The sequence below is a fragment of the Prunus avium genome, chromosome 1, assembly GCF_965620075.1.
Source record: "Prunus avium chromosome 1, drPruAviu1.hap1.1, whole genome shotgun sequence".
Classification (NCBI taxonomy): Eukaryota; Viridiplantae; Streptophyta; class Magnoliopsida; order Rosales; family Rosaceae; genus Prunus; species Prunus avium.
Window position 1 is genome coordinate 36231545 of NC_142284.1, and position 16032 is coordinate 36247576.

The 16032-nt window shown below is 35.4% G+C and overlaps 1 protein-coding gene across 1 annotated transcript; it reads right to left on the reverse strand.

Moving 5' to 3' along the window:
• Nucleotides 1–3656: 3656 nt before the first annotated feature.
• On the reverse strand, nucleotides 3657–11749 carry LOC110760205 (RING finger protein). The gene is made up of 4 exons (XM_021962436.2): nucleotides 10304–11749; nucleotides 10099–10149; nucleotides 9904–9976; nucleotides 3657–4181 (listed from the first exon to the last, which is right to left on the reverse strand). Exons 1-4 carry the CDS (start codon nucleotides 11257–11259, stop codon nucleotides 4002–4004), a joined length of 1260 nt encoding a protein of 419 aa, XP_021818128.1. The 5' UTR covers nucleotides 11260–11749; the 3' UTR covers nucleotides 3657–4001.
• Nucleotides 11750–16032: the final 4283 nt, after the last annotated feature.

Below are 16032 nucleotides of genomic sequence, written 5' to 3' on the forward strand. Positions count from 1 at the left end.
TTGCTCTTTTTCACCATATTTTTCTCTTTTTAGCTCCAACTCAACTTGAGGGATGATTTCCTACAAAACTCACACTAAACACATCAAAACAACCAATTTCACATAAAAAAACTAATGCAAATAATAGAAATAGGGTATAGAAAATAAGCACAAATATGGAGTTATCACATACCATGTGTTATATATTGTTTAGTGAATTGTTTGTGGTTTATTTATATATAAAAAAAGAATTTTAAAATATTTCTGAATATTTATTTCGTCCATATGATTGTTTATATTTTCACTCTAAATTATTATTTTTTTCTCAGTATATGTTTACTTTGAGGGATTCTACAAACATATAATATAAAGAAAGATAGTAAAAGTAGCAGATGAACAAATCCAAACAACAACATATAACTAGTACAAAATAATCCCATAACCTTGTCACAAACACACCCACAAATGCCTTTCCATAAACCTTGCCCTAACATATAATAAATAAAGGCAACATTGCATATGATGCAACCATGTCCAAATCTGATACGTAATCACACAAAAATGGACATGGCAGCAACATATGGCCGACATGTTCTACACTTTGCATCTTGTGTTTTCCTAATTAAAGACATCAAAATATAAAGGCTGAAACCTTCCATAGTAGTAAGCATCAAAATAGGTTTGAAGCAGAGTTTAACGAAAATCCAATTCCCCTGATTTGCCTCTGCTCAAACATGAGAACCAAAATGGTTACTTCCTTTGCTCAGTATATTTGTTAATGTCGAAAACGGTAATAGCTGACCAATCAAAATCGGGTACGACGAGTTTTGCATAGGACCGAAAGTAGTCGAATCCAGCTTGCATCACACGCTTGTTTGACTCCACTACATTTGAGTTCTTGAACTTTTGAACAGCTACACTTAGAAGTTGTTTGTGTTTACGCTTCATGCGCTCCAACTTCGCCCTATCCACATTGGTCTGCCTTTTGTCATCTTTGATTTGGCTTTCAACAAATTCCAACTGTGCCTTTGCCCTTTCGATTACATCTCCAAGTTCAAAATGCCTATTCTTCCAGAATCCAATAACTTTTTCATACTCAAAACTACCGACAAAATGGTAATTTTGTCTAGGAATGTGGCAACGCTTGTGAGATCCCACATCGACCAACGGAGAGTGGGTGATGTGCCTTATATGTACACACCCGCATCCATATAGCACGAGGCCTTTTGGGAGCTCACTGGCTTCGGAGTCGTAGGAACTCCGAAGTTAAGCGAGTTGGGGGCCAGAGCAATCCCAGGATGGGTGACCCACTGGGAAGTTAGTCGTGAGCTCCCAAAAACAAAACCGTGAGGGCCAGAGAGGGGGGGCCCAAAGCGGACAATATCGTGCTACGGCGGAGTCGATCCGGGATGTGACAATGCTTGTCTAGTGACTCACTTGGGTTTCAAAGCCAGTCTTTAGTAGGAGGGGTGTTTATTATGGTGACATCAAATTTGGTTAGTAAATCCATTTTGTGGAGGGAGAGAGTTTTTGTGGAGGAGAAAGTTTCAGTAGAAAGAGATAGGTTCTGTGGAGGAAAAAGTTTCTATGGAGAAGGGGGTCATATTAATACCAATGAAAGGGTTCTCACCAAAAAACCTTTGCTTGACAATGTATATATATATATTTTTTTTTTTTTTTTTTTTTTTGGTCTGGTACAATCTAAGTTTAATCCTAACTAGTTTGGTTGTTTGGTTGGGTTCACTAAGTAGATATCACTTTCATTGAGTTTCTTTCAACCACTAACAGTGGTGTAAGGACAGTATAAGGTTGACATGCTTCAAAAACAAAAACTGGCATTTAAAAAAAAATTTGAAATAGAGTACAACAACGGACAACACGCAAGCTTTGGTATGTTGGTCTATAAAGTTATGCCCCCTTTCTCAAACCAAATTGCATATGCAGTCCTCATCCTCTAAAAACAAATAGGATTGTTCAAGCATGTCAACCTCTTTAGTCCATTTTCAACATCATCTGGGAGTGAGGGGGACTCCGATGATCCATTAAAGGCAATACATACCGTCAGTAGCAAGCTGGATTACAATTCCAGACTGATCATTTCATGGCACCGCAAATGTGTTGAAAACGAGGCCACTTTGGTTGATCTTAACATTAGAGTTACCAAAACGTTCTCCCAAAAGAACAAGTACATGAAGCTGAGTCATAAAAGGAAGCTAAAAGCTGAGGAGTTGGATACAGTAACAAATGATGAAATTAAAGATGTTTTGATGAACCATATGCAATGCAAAGAGCACCACAATGAAATGGAGTTGGCATTCAACGAAGGATTCGACAAATTCTGAGAATTTGCGACAACTACTCATACAATTTATAATTGGGACTATGATCCCCTAATGCTGTGAAAGAGATATTAGATGATGGTGGGGACATCAGTGAGCATAAGCACATCAAAGCTGCTCAAAAGAAGCCAATCGATACAACTGAGTGATTGGCTACCATTGTTCAGTTGGTTGGGGTGATCGTGGTATTGCTAAGAGGGAGCAAATAATATGCTTTGCAATGTAATTTTCTTGTGTGTGCGGAATTATGATTAGTTCAAATGTTAGTATAGACTTTAATATTCTCTAAGCGTTCTTATTATGATTAGATGCAATGTACTTTTCATACATAGTGTTTGGTACTGAAGGCGAGTAAGTGTTCTTATTATGATTGGATCTCTCCCAATTATACAAATCTTTACTAATGCACTCAATATTTTCCATTCCTCCTACTTGTACCTCAAGAAGGTTCATTTGTTGATTGGTAAATATATTGGCTGCACTTAGATCTTGGTTAAATACCTTCTTAGACTCTGTAACTATATGGTGGCTTCTCAACAAATGCACTTTATTCGGGGTTGACATCATATTGTTATGTTTCTCAGTGAACCAAGAAATTATGTACTTGTTAGACTCAACTGCTTTTGAGACCACAACTCTTGCCTTGCAACCTTCTCTACATTTGCCTCTCATTCTTTTAGGTTTAGGATCCTCGGGTGCCTCTACAACTTACGAACTCTTTTCCTATTATCTCATTTGTAAATCTTGTCCTTCGACTTGAATCTTATCCTTCTATTTGGTGATTATATCACCGTATTCACATCATGTACATCTTATCACTAATTCACCGTTTTATAGTCATTCAGGTACCTACACGACAAAGGTGTTGGCGTGACTTGTGGACCATTGACTTTGGCGTGACTTGTGGACCATTGACTTTCTTTCCTTACACACCAAGGATTCCTATTATAATTATATTTGATTTACTTTAATTCCTGATTTCCTACTGTAAATAGAAATATGAATTTATTATTTACTTGCCTATTCAGGTTTCGTTGTATTATAAATATAAGCTCCTACAACGAGAAGAATACACAGAAAATTCCCACAAACAAATATTCTCTCATAGTTCTCATATTTTAGCAAGCCCAACAGTTCTTATTAAATTTGTGATATTAGAAATCCAAGGACTACCGTATGTCTTTGATTCTGATATATAATCAACAAAAGAGAGAGCAAGCACAACACATGATAAATTAAAATCTCAAATTCAAAATGAAGCAATGAATAAAACAAAAGGGAAAACAAAATGTAAGTCAGTCAATAATTTAGTCACATTGGAGCTTGTACTAGTTAACATAAATCATAAGGAAAATAAATATCAAGCATACCATGCCTGTAGCTTTGAGATACATTAATTTGGGTTAATGTTATTCGACCCCAAAACCATAACTAACATTGCTTTTGGGGTATTCCCACCCAACTATTTTCTTTTCTCCATCAATTAGAGAAGTGAAAGAACCAAAAAAAAAAGAAAAAAGAAAACCAATATATAAATTAAAGAGAGAAAAGAAAAGAAAAAAAAAAGAATGCCAAAAAGAGGAGAGGGCCGAGGAGGGGTTTACATAATTAAATAAACAATGATGCAAACATGGATGGGACCCGATGATGATCAAATAAAATGATGAGAGAAAAAAAGTGAGATCAGTTTGAAGCAGAAGTGGAGGCCGTCCTAGCATAGTGCAGCACCATGACATGATCAGTGGTTGTGGTTGAGGAGTCTGGAAGCAAAGCCGGTGCTTCCCTTAGACTCCATATGTTATCTCTTACATGCTGCAACGTCAAGAAAGGTAGAAGCTGCTGTCCTCTACATGTTATCTCTACCTGGAATTTCATATCATTTTCAATCTCAATCACAACCACATTCTAAATTCTCACACCTCCGCATATATATATATATATACACACACACACGTACGTTAATAAAATGTAATCATTAATTAATTTAATTACTTACTAACCATATAATGACAAACAGAAACAAATTATTAGTAATGGGCTCCCCTTAGCTATATTTGTTGATTTCACATGCATGAAAAAAGAGAAGTTCTTAGGTGCAATCATATCATACGTGCAGCTATAATAATTGTGCATGTTAGAACAGCATAATTATGAAAACTAGCTTTTTGCTTTTCTTTTAGCTAAGTGTAATTGATAGCCATGCAGATGTTAAACCAGGACTTTAAGAAATGTAATCGAGTGTATATTATATAAAAACTCTCGGAAATCGGATGCAAGTGATCTTTTGTCTCTTATTAACACATATATATTGGATTATATGACAAGAAAAAATCTAACTATTAAAAAATATAATGTTAGAGAGTGTAAAAATCTAAAGTTCTGAGTCGAGTCTTAAAATTCGTGTAGATTGTGTGAGTTTAGTATATTAACAACGCTCCCTTAAATAAGAAAGGTCTTAAAATAAATATATGAGAAAATAAAATCAGCAAATATTATGTAATGTTGAAGTCATGCTTTGTCACTAGCTTACGTCTTTTCCATGCTATGTGTTCCATATAAATCTTTGTAACGTCTACTTTACCCATAAATCTCTCCACTTTTTATCTTTACTCCCAAGAGATTCTTCATGCCCCACACCCCACAGTCCACGTTGATAACTTTTATATTCCAAAATAATAAATATGTGAAACTAAAAGAGAAAAATTACGTATTAGTATGTAATAATTGTAATTTTCCCATAGAAAATAAGGGATATTGGAAAAGAAAGTTAATTCGGTCAGCGGACTGTAAGGGGGGCTGCCCGCCATCGCACGATCTTAAACTTCCCGGTTTTAATGATTAGGGGACCTACTCAGACTTTGCTGGTAAGCCAAAATGATGACGCTTTGGACTTTAATATTAAATTAGCAAATATCAAATAATAAAATTATTTTTATAAAATAAATCCAAAAAAATCACGTAATGGATCCAAAAAGCACGGCGACGAATAGGCACTATCGATCTTTTTATTTTTTCAAAAGGGCCAAAGCCTAACTATTCCAATCCAATCTCATCTTCATGCACGTCTCTTTCACGTTGCTTCTGAAAACCCTAATATGAAAGGTCAATATTCCTTCATGAACTAGCTTCCACCGTATGATCTTCTCTGGCTAATAAAATATAAATATTATAATCTCTAAGACACTGCTTGAAACCTGGCAAAACCAAGTTGTTTAAGGGTCGTTTTTATATTAGCCAACAAGGATTATCCTTGTATTTCTTTAGTCTGCATGCATCGCATTCACCAACTATAAACTATTCATTCACTTTCATGCTTCTTATCTGTCTTTCGTTATTTTATTTTTGTTCTTACTAACACCATGCATTTAATTTCTCCAACATAAAGTATTTTTTTTATATACTATTTATTCAGGTTTCTAGGACATTTACAACGAGCTAATACAACAAATCTACACCGTCAAAATGAGGCTAGCTACAACTAGGTTCCTAGTCGGTTGTGGTAGAGATGATGTTAAATTCCATGCATCAAAGTGCAGCACTTAAGGTTTTGATGGGCCTTTTTTAAAGCACAAACAATGCATATATATCTAGTAAAAGAGAGCGAATTAGAAGGGCCTACTTTAGCTGTGGAATGGAAAGATATGAAAGATGAGTATGAGTTGAAAGAAACGAAAGCGTGACGGAAGGAGAACGAGAGAGAGAGAGAGAGAGAGAGAGAGAGAGAGAGAGAGAGAGAGAGAGAGAACCAAACGCATGCAATAGGTTTTGAGAACGACAGGGTCCACGTGTGATTTTTGAGGCCCTACAATATAATTTGGACCGACCGATATGTGTTATTGTCGACACTTTATTGTATGGTAATAAGTGTCAACAGGCCAAGATAATCCAAGATGATCGAAGATGTTTGATTTGAAACAACTTAAAGTCAATGAAGCAATTACAAAATACATGGTATTCATGTCGATGAAAAAAGAAGAAGAATTTTTTATGATTCTCATGGATTGTGGCTAATCATCACAAAACACATTAGAAAATATACAGGAGCATCATGCATGCCTAGCTTGCTAGCTAGTGTGAAAACAAATCAACGAACCCAAAAGATCATATCTTCATCATCTGAGAATCATATCACCCACAGATATACAAAGACTCCTAAATTTACGCTAAAGTCATTAGAAATTGTGTATATTTTTTTTGGGTTCATGAGACTAAGTGTATTTAATGTAATAAGTTAGAGCTCATCTTTCATGCCCACTTATAAACCTAATCATTGGCGACTTAGTTCCATGCCAGGTGTGAAGGGTACGAGTTGGCTTTCCGGCCGGCATGGAATTTCATTTCATTTCTCCCTAGAAAATTTGTGTAATTAACCTGGGCGGTGGATCCAAAAAGAACAAAAGAAATTGCCAAATCAATAGTGTAAGGTTGACTTATATAATACTAAAGTACGTGAAAATTATTTAGTTTTTTTTTAAAAAAAAGGATTTTTCCTATTAAGAGGGGCGATAGCAAACTAAACTCAAACTGTTATGACTCGAACCCAGGCTATTTCTTTAGGGAACAATTACTCCAAACCACTACACTAGTGAGTCATTTGTTAAAAATGATTTAGTTTATACGTAGTGTACATATATAAAAGCAAGGAGAATGTTTAGTGTGGCACACATACTAAATTATTGCTATATTTTATTAATATGGTATAGATATGGATGAAAGTTTTAATTGTAATTAGGGGATATATATATATATATGGGGTGCATGGAAACATTAGCTGCAAAGTTCGATTGTTGGCTGTTTTGCATATATAGCTAGCTGTTTTGTTCGGGAATGATTAATATTATAAGATACGGTCTCCATCTCTCGTCTCCTAAGTTGGTGGCATGAAGTATAAGGTTATAACAAAACAAGATTAATTGTATCATCAAATCATCGTAAAACATTTGACCTATATTATATACATTTTGTTGGTTTATCATTCCTTCCACTATTTTTATATTCTAATTAATAGAAAACCAATAACTGTTAAAGATGTAGAGTCAACAACTATTTTCTGTGTATTTTAACAAATTGAAAGGATTGAACTTCAAATTGCAAAACATTGGCATGTAGAGTATGTCATGCAGATCAGTTCATACACACACACACACATATATATAATTTAATTAGGCAACAAAGACATCGTATGAACATGATAATTTAGGTCAAAAGAAGACAAGTTAATAAGCCTAACACGTTAGCTGATCTAGTATTTATTTATTTATAATGTGAATTAAGTTGTTCTTTCCCTGCTATATATATAAATACTTGTGTTGATTCCTATATCAATTTCCCTAGATCATAATTATATTTTTTAAATTATTACTAATATTGTTTTCTTGTCATTTTTTTAATTACTACTGCTTCCCTTTACATTATAAAAGTAGCAGGGATATACTGCAATAATTCATTCTATTATTATTATAATTATAATCATTCTTAAGCAATTATATATATTCGATTCATTTGTAAATTCATAATGGATTAATTGAGGAATTTTAAGTAGATTCATAGTTATTCGATTATCAACGAAGCTATTTCTATTGAATATATTCACTAAAGAACCCAAAAAATTTCAATTAGAAATAATACAGTTACATTTGCTTGTGGGAAATATAAATTTAGATTTATGCACCTTTTCTTTAATGACAAGACTTGTGTTTCTTAATTCATGTAGAAAGAGTAGATATTAATATACATATATATAGCTTAAACTTGCATGCATGGAATACAAATGTATCATAAACAAAGAATATGCATGCATTTTCATCGAGTTATATATAATATATGTAGAGCTGACTTTAGATCATGATTCAGGCCTTCACGTAACATCTATTATTCAATACTCAGATTTCGTTTACTCTCTGCAACTATGTCTTACACATCATGCTGTTGATTAAACCCGTGATTAATAATTAAACTTTACTCGTTCGTTGCATAAAGAATTTTATAATTTAAGAATGCTGGCTAATAGCAACGGTGCAGTATGCTAATCATTTCAAGGTATATATAATTAATATGATCTCAACTACGTTAAGAAACCCTTAGTTCATTGTGCAAGCTTAAGTCACTTTAAACACGACTTATGTTTCGATATGTTTTAACGAATTTTAACTTGAGCAAAATTATTCGGAAACATAGGTATTTCATCATCAAGATTCAAGTGTGTGTTAGAAGAATTCCTTCTGGTGCCGCAATAATATGCACATTATCACTTTATTATGTATAATTAATGCATCTCATGCACCTATACTAGTATTTTTGCATACATCTAGAGAGCTGTTTAAATTCTGTCATATGAAAAAAAGAACCTAACATGTGCATATGCCAGTTAACATTGCACTTGGAGGTTCAAACTTCTAGGGGGAATCAGAAACAAAGAAAAACAGCCAAGGAGTACCGCTGAAGCGAACGAGGACTGGTGAAGTCTGAACGATTTGAGAGAAAGATCGATTTCTCTCAAACTTCTAGGAAAAAAAGAAGGTAAAAACTGTTGTTGTTGATTATAAGAGAACACACATATAAACAAGCCTGAACGATTTGAGAGACAGTGGGCAATATAAGCTTAAAATCAAGCGAAAGTATATACACTCCAAGAAATCCTAGCTAGAGTCATATATATATATATATGCTGTACGCTGATCTAGGAAAAAAGAAGAAGGTAAAAAGTGGTGCTGTTGATTATAAGAGGACACTCATATAAACAAGAAAGGAAGATCGATCTCTTCAGGTAAAATTTGCACATAATTTATATAAAAGATCAGTCTAAGCCACTTAATCCCACCCAACTCTCCTTTATCTTCCATCCATTTGAAGTTAATATTCTCCAATCGAATGTTAGTTTACGCGTAAGATACGAGTGTGTGTGTGTGTACTCGAATTCCTATTTCGTAGTGGTGTTTCTATCTATGGTAATGTAGAGATTTTTCTTTCTTTTTTTTTTTTTTTGAATGTTGGTTGTGCTTTATTCTGCTTTTCCATACAGGTATTGCCAGTTCATTGAAATGTTACTTTCATTAATTTTAAGATATGAAAGAGGAAACTCCTTTTATGCAAAGACGAAAGGACATTCATTTTTCTCTACCATTGATTTGAGGTTTGAGCACATATAGCGCGGTGGTAGGTAAACAAAGTACTTTGATAGTAGTTAGCCTTAATCAACTTTTACCCTTAATTCCATAACCAAGTTAACTAACTAAACAAAAGCAGATGACCCATTTAGAAAGACTAAATTTTTTTCCCCCTTTATTAGAAAATAGTTATGAGCAGAAAAAGCTAAGGCGAACAATACAAAAAGAGAAGAGAAATATACTCACCACCTAAATATGGTTTTATCATAAGAAACAAATAGCACTATATACAAGCCCAATTCTAGTTCTGCTGTTTCTATCACGTCTCTAACACCAACCATGTGCTCATAGCTTAGCTTAGTTACTTGACAAATGATGTTTCTCGATGATGTGAAGTTAGTAAGCAGCACTACAAGCTATCAATTAATGAACTTCTAAGTATGAATTTCAAGTTTTCTGCTAATGGTCAGAAAACATACCTCTGATTCGCTATCCAGTCTCAGCTTGTTAACCAGATACTTCTTTATCAACCGGATTGTCATCCTTCTATCCCTAAATTTTCCCACATAAAAAAATTATAAAAAAAATTAATCGTAGTGATAAGTAAGTAAAAAGGGAAAAAAAAAACCTCAGATTAACTAAATCCCAGAAGATGAAGGATAGAAAGAGTTTACTTGATTCTTAGGTAGCTTTTGGGTATCTGTGGCAAGAACGGTTCTTTTTCTCTGCATTGATGGCACAATTAATCATCATGAGAATTGATTAAACACAAATTAACATGAAGAAGAAAGAAGAAAAAAAAAAAAAAAAAGAGGGAAAGAATGATCAGTGGGGTCGGCTATCCAACAACACTAATAATGTTGATGCAATATTACTTACTGATTTTGGGATGCTTGGAGCATAAACCAAATGCCCGACTGGGGCCTCCTGGGAGGATCAACAACTCTGAAATCTAAGCTCGGCCCAGCAACATTCATGTCGTGATGATACTGATGATGAAGCGGACGAGGAAAATAGGAGGAACCCAGTTGTGTGAAAGAGGAAGTTGAATAAGAAGAAGAAGAGGTTGAAGCCATCCCTATATTATTATGAGGGACAGTTGGCCTGAATTGCCAGTTGCCCTCGTGGTGAGGAAACAAACTCGATGAGGAGCTGCTCATTCCCGGCCCCGGGTGTTGAAAGTATAAAGATGTGGCACTCGTAGAGAAATTCGAATGAAACGGCAGCCTAGCGGAAGAAGAAGAAGAAAGAGGACGAATTTCTGGAGGAACAAGAAACATTGGAGGCATATGATGATGCTGCATAGACGACATAGACCTGACTTGTCGTATGGATGATGAAAGAGCAGCGTCATGGCCAGGTGGTAATAGATCGAGCTCAATCAAACCGGGACCAGAAAGAGTGTCCCTTAAGCCTCTGGGGGTTTGGTCTACGGTTGCAGCTGGTTGACGATTGTTGGAGCCGCCTATAGTCAATTGGAGCCATCCTTCGTTGTCTCTGTCATCTGGAGCATCCTTTGAACTTGAACCGGCTTCGTTTACACTGTTGGTTCTCGACTCATCCTCAGCCATTGGATCAATCGCCACAAGATGGTGATGAAGATGATCAGATTCCGTAACGATACTGTTAATATTATTATTGTTGTTGCTGCTGTTATTATTACAACAATAATAATTATACTCATAACCTTCTTCTACTTGACTAGTAGTACTCATAAGACCGAAGCTCTGATCTTCTGCCGTGTTGTAATTGGCACCGCATCCACCATAACCACTGTAAAGATATCGATGATGTTGTTTGGATAAGTTTTGATGAGCAGCAGGAACCATGGTCATTTTGAGCAACCCACCAACCCAAAGGAGAAATAATATTGATTGGAGGCCTCAGCTTGAGCCATGAGTTGATAAAGAAACAAAGTCTTGAATGATCTGGGGTTTAGATGGGGAAGTGAGATCTGCTGCTGGTGCCATGGGAGGAATGTTTTGAGCTAGTACTAATTGGGGTAGTGGTATAATTAAGAAAGAGAGAGATACCCATGAACATGAACGTCCTGCAGCGGCTGATGATGATGAGGATCATGTGGTGGGTTTTTGTTTGATGCAGTTTCATTTCATCCTAGTCGAGATATGATATTCCCAGAAAAATCGGGAGAATAAACCTTGCAAATCTCACTTTCCATTAATTCTATTTCTTTGGAAGCTTGTGGATGGAGATGAAATAGTTGCACAGTGAGAGAGAGAGAGAGAGAGAGAGAGAGAGAGAGAGAGATGGTGATCAGTCAGTTATATTATATATGTATTTTTGTTCTTCCATTCTATATATGCTGAAGGAGAGGTCGAACAGTACTGGTGGTTTTTTTAAATAAAAAATAAAAAAATTCTTGACTTTATTAAGAACTAGGAAGAAATATACGTCCCACCTGTTTTCTAATAAATAATTAGGCTATGGGGTACCATGATTCTTGTACAACATACATATACATGTGTACAAACATGGGTATATACTTTGTTCTTAATTATAGTAACTTTTAACAAAATTCATGAGATTATTATGAAAGTAACAATTCATTTGAGTAGGGGTGATTTTTACTTTTCATTGATTAAAAATTAATTGGTCATTTTATACCGGCCGCGGTGATAATAATAATAATAATAATAATTACATGTAAAGTACAAGTAACTTTATCAATCAAAAAGTAAAAGGGTAACAAGCTAGATAATTAATGTTTGTTTGTGCATCTTTAATTGAATATGGGGGTATATATGTTGTGCATGAATGAATGAATGAATGAATGAAATGACATAACGGCTCTCTCCTTCTTTTGAGATATCTCTAAAAGATCCCTTTTTAGGCATAGCAGTAGTGGATTTATGTGCTAAAGCCATCGCTTGTGTTCTGTACTGTGGATATATATATAATATGTGCTTTTCAATTTGGTACTCTATCATAATCCATATATAAGACTAGTTGTTTTCTGATCTGAAAATCGATGATGAACTCACATTATTAGCTGCTACCATCAAAGTAATTAAGAGTAATCCCAATAAAAATGATATGGGCTGTGTTTATTTTAGTCAAACAAGGTGCAGTACTTTTGGTTTGGTTTTAAGGATTAAATTAAGCAAGTAATTAATCAAATTTAAATGCCTGAAATTGAGAAAAGGAGGGAAGTGGCAGGGCATAATGACATTACCTGTCATGTGTCTAAACAAGAACAAGGCTGATTAAGATATTAATGCGCAGAGCACATTGGGCTAAGTTTTATATTAAGAGAGGTAATTAACTATAAACAAATCAACAGGGGACCTGGGGGATTTGGAGGACTTGGGGGACTTGGGCATGCATATATGATGGTGTTTCCCCACAACCACAACCCAAGAATCGAAACACAGCGACGTGGGGGTTCCAATTACGAATTTAACAATATATATTCCTTCCAAAACCCATGTGCCTCCCACCCTCCCTGCATCTCCTCCTGCTCCTGTACGGCAATGGCAATGGCAATGACAATGCCAATGGGAATGCCAATAGCATGCATCTGACTATTAATTTGCTGTCGAAATTCTATCTGCACGAGCAGGATGCCTAGTTTTAATTAGTAAAGCTTCAAAATTGAAAATCTGACATTTCAATTCCAATGGTGGTTGTTGGGTTTGGCTTGGCTGCCTCTCTTCCTGAAAAGCTGACCATTATTTTTTTTTTCCAGCCCATCATACACACCTTTATTTGAATTTTTTTGAAATGAAGGGACCTTTCAAAGACGCGTCAATCAGCGAATTCTATAAGCTCTGAAACTGTGGAGGAGAAATATATGCCATGCCATGCCATGGCATGCAATACAGGACACATGCAATTTTAATTTAATTTAATTAAACGCCCTATATATCTATATATTTGATCATTGATGGATGGACGGCTCATGGCGCACTCCTATAGTACTATAGGTGATCACCCACCACACTATTCTATAGACTATACCCATCCATTGCAATTTGCATATACATCTAAATGAAGACTATTCTACCCCATAATCCTGGACGCCACCCGCGGATACAAAATAAAACATAGATCATTTTTTCAAATAACTGTAATTGTGGTAACATAGGTTCAAGTATATGACCTGGTTCGGTTTAGTTTGGTTTATAGCTCAATTGTGAACTCAGCCGATCATGCATGCCAATTCGATTTACTAGTATACTTAGGGTTTGTTTGGAAGTGATTCTGGATAAGCCAGAATCACTTATGGGAAGAAGCATCTCCCACGTGCTTCTCCATACAATTACTTTAAGTGATTTTAAGTGATTATGGGAAGAAGCAGCTCCCATGTGCTTCTCAATAAAATCAGTTAAAGTGATTATATGGAGAAGTGATTCTCCATATAAGTGCTTTTTAGCCTATCCAGAATCACTCCTAAATCAGCTCTTAGTTTTAGCTCGATTCGGTTTACTAATAGATATGCTTTCTGAGGAATCACTTTGATATTTTTTGACATTTTTCTAATAGAAGTGCTTATAACAAAAACAGAAGTGCTTTCTATACAAGCATTCCCAAACTCACTAACTAATTGTATGCTTGTTACAGATACATTGTAATGAAAAATGAAAAAGTTACTTAGATTGGAGTGGTAAAGAGAAGAGGGAGGGAAGTAATGTGATGAACATGATGATGGGTTTGGTTAAATTTGTATGGATATATATATATAAAAGGAGAAGAAGAGGTAGCAGAGTGAGTGAGAGTGAGATGGCATGCCTGGCTGGTGACAGTGCATGGGCATGGAATGACTTAAGCTTGGAATAAAAGCATGAAAAGCAAGCAAAGGTGAAAGGCTATTGATAGTGATATCTTTCTACCCAAAATTCATCCGCAAGATATTGCCTTAGTGCTCTCAACGGTCCTACGTCACGCCGACTGCTCTCTCTTTTTTATTTGATTATACATAAAATATATAGGACAGCGTTCATATATACGGGCAAACATTTTGAGTTAAATTCTTATTATTCCATCTTAAACCATGAAAACACAACTCTTGAATTTGTATTTTGTTACTGCTAGCTGCAATTCCAATTTTAATCCTTCCTTTTGATCTCCTAATTAACTTGGGTCTGGTTTACTTAAGTAGGTGGTTGACTTTAATTATATAAGGAGTTATATATAATATCCATAGTTTTGCCAAATTGGGCTGGACCAAGAAAGATTTAACCAAGTCATGCCAACCCGTTAGCTATGCCTATGGGGTGCACAAGATAATTAACACTAGAAAAGAAAACAAACACACAAATCAGACATCGGACAATTATAATTATTAGCACGAAAATAATTTGCTTTTCAATTCAATCATAAAATTACACGAAACCTCATGTGTTCTGTTCAGTAAGCAAAATTAGTCGTCTTTCCCATAGAAAAAAAAATCTTATCAGACTCATGAATATGTGACTAGTAATAATCACGTGGACGGAGTGTTTCACACGTTTACTGGGCCCCTGATCTGAGTAGACCAAGGGCGAACAGTCATCGTTTATGGCATGGACTACCAAGGTATCTAATCCCATTCGCTCCCCAAAGAAGCAGGACCACTAGCGAAATGTCAAAAATGAGGTTAATGGAGAGTTCCCAAATATGCGAAACAAAGGGGCAAACATGTATCTGAACTGAAAAACATCCCTTTTGGGTTTGGCTTTTGATTTGAAGAGTGTAGAAAAACGAAAAGAAAGCACAAGTTTTGGTGAATACGTAATAATAATGCATGGGATGCTCTTCGATCAATTCTGACTTTGGAGAGAGAGAGAGAGAGAGAGAGAGAAAGGGATATGATTTCATGTCATGCATAATGCATTAGATTAGCTAGAGTCCATTGGATTTGATTTAACCGTACTAAGTAAGGGGAGGGGCAGGGGGCCAGATGATGATGGCTTTGTAATGTGCTTGTTCCCATTGGAAGAAGTGGGTTTGTTTTGCGCTCCCAATTCCCTTCCCTTTCCCTTTCCCTTCCTCCCACTAATTGGTTGGATGCTTTGGTTGGACATGATATGTAGTTGAAGAATTAAAAAACACAAAAACAAAAACCAAAAACCAAAAACCAAAATGGGTTTGGTTTGGTTTGGGCTTTAATCTCGTCATCATGGCATCATCAATGCCATCATCATTAAAGCTCCTAATTCTCCCATACATGATGGGTTTTTAAGTTTTGTTTTTTTGTTACTGATTTTCTCACTCTCATTTTATTCACTTATATTCCATTTTTTTAAAATTGTATATTCTTACTCGTCTTTTGTTTACTTTCACTCTTTTTTATTTTATAATAAAAAATATTAAAAAACAAAAGGGAGTGTAAGTTGATAAAAAAGAAGTGGGAAAATCACCACTCTTATTTTTTATTTTAAAGATTTCTGGGGTGCTGTAGGTGTTTAATTATTTGTTTGGTTGTGTCTGCATGTGCATGTGGTGCAATGAGTGCGAATGTCAGGCAGTCTGTCTTCATGCATGTGATTGTGAGAGAGAGAAAGAGAGAGAGAGAGAGGAATGGATAAATCAGTTTTTTGTTGAAATCGAGAGAGAGAAAAGAGTGCATGGCGTATAGCGGGGGTTTGTCAGGTATTTGTGAGCACGGC

Excerpts from the sequence above, each read along its gene's own strand:
- LOC110760205 (XM_021962436.2), bottom strand. The coding sequence starts at position 11,259 with ATGACCATGGTTCCTGCTGCTCATCAAAACTTATCCAAACAACATCAT. Across the intron at positions 10,150-10,303 it reads CTCCAAGCATCCCAAAATCA|AGAAAAAGAACCGTTCTTGC; the intron begins GTAAGTAATATT and ends CCATCAATGCAG. Across the intron at positions 4,182-9,903 it reads GACTGGATAGCGAATCAGAG|GTAGAGATAACATGTAGAGG; the intron begins GTATGTTTTCTG and ends ATGAAATTCCAG.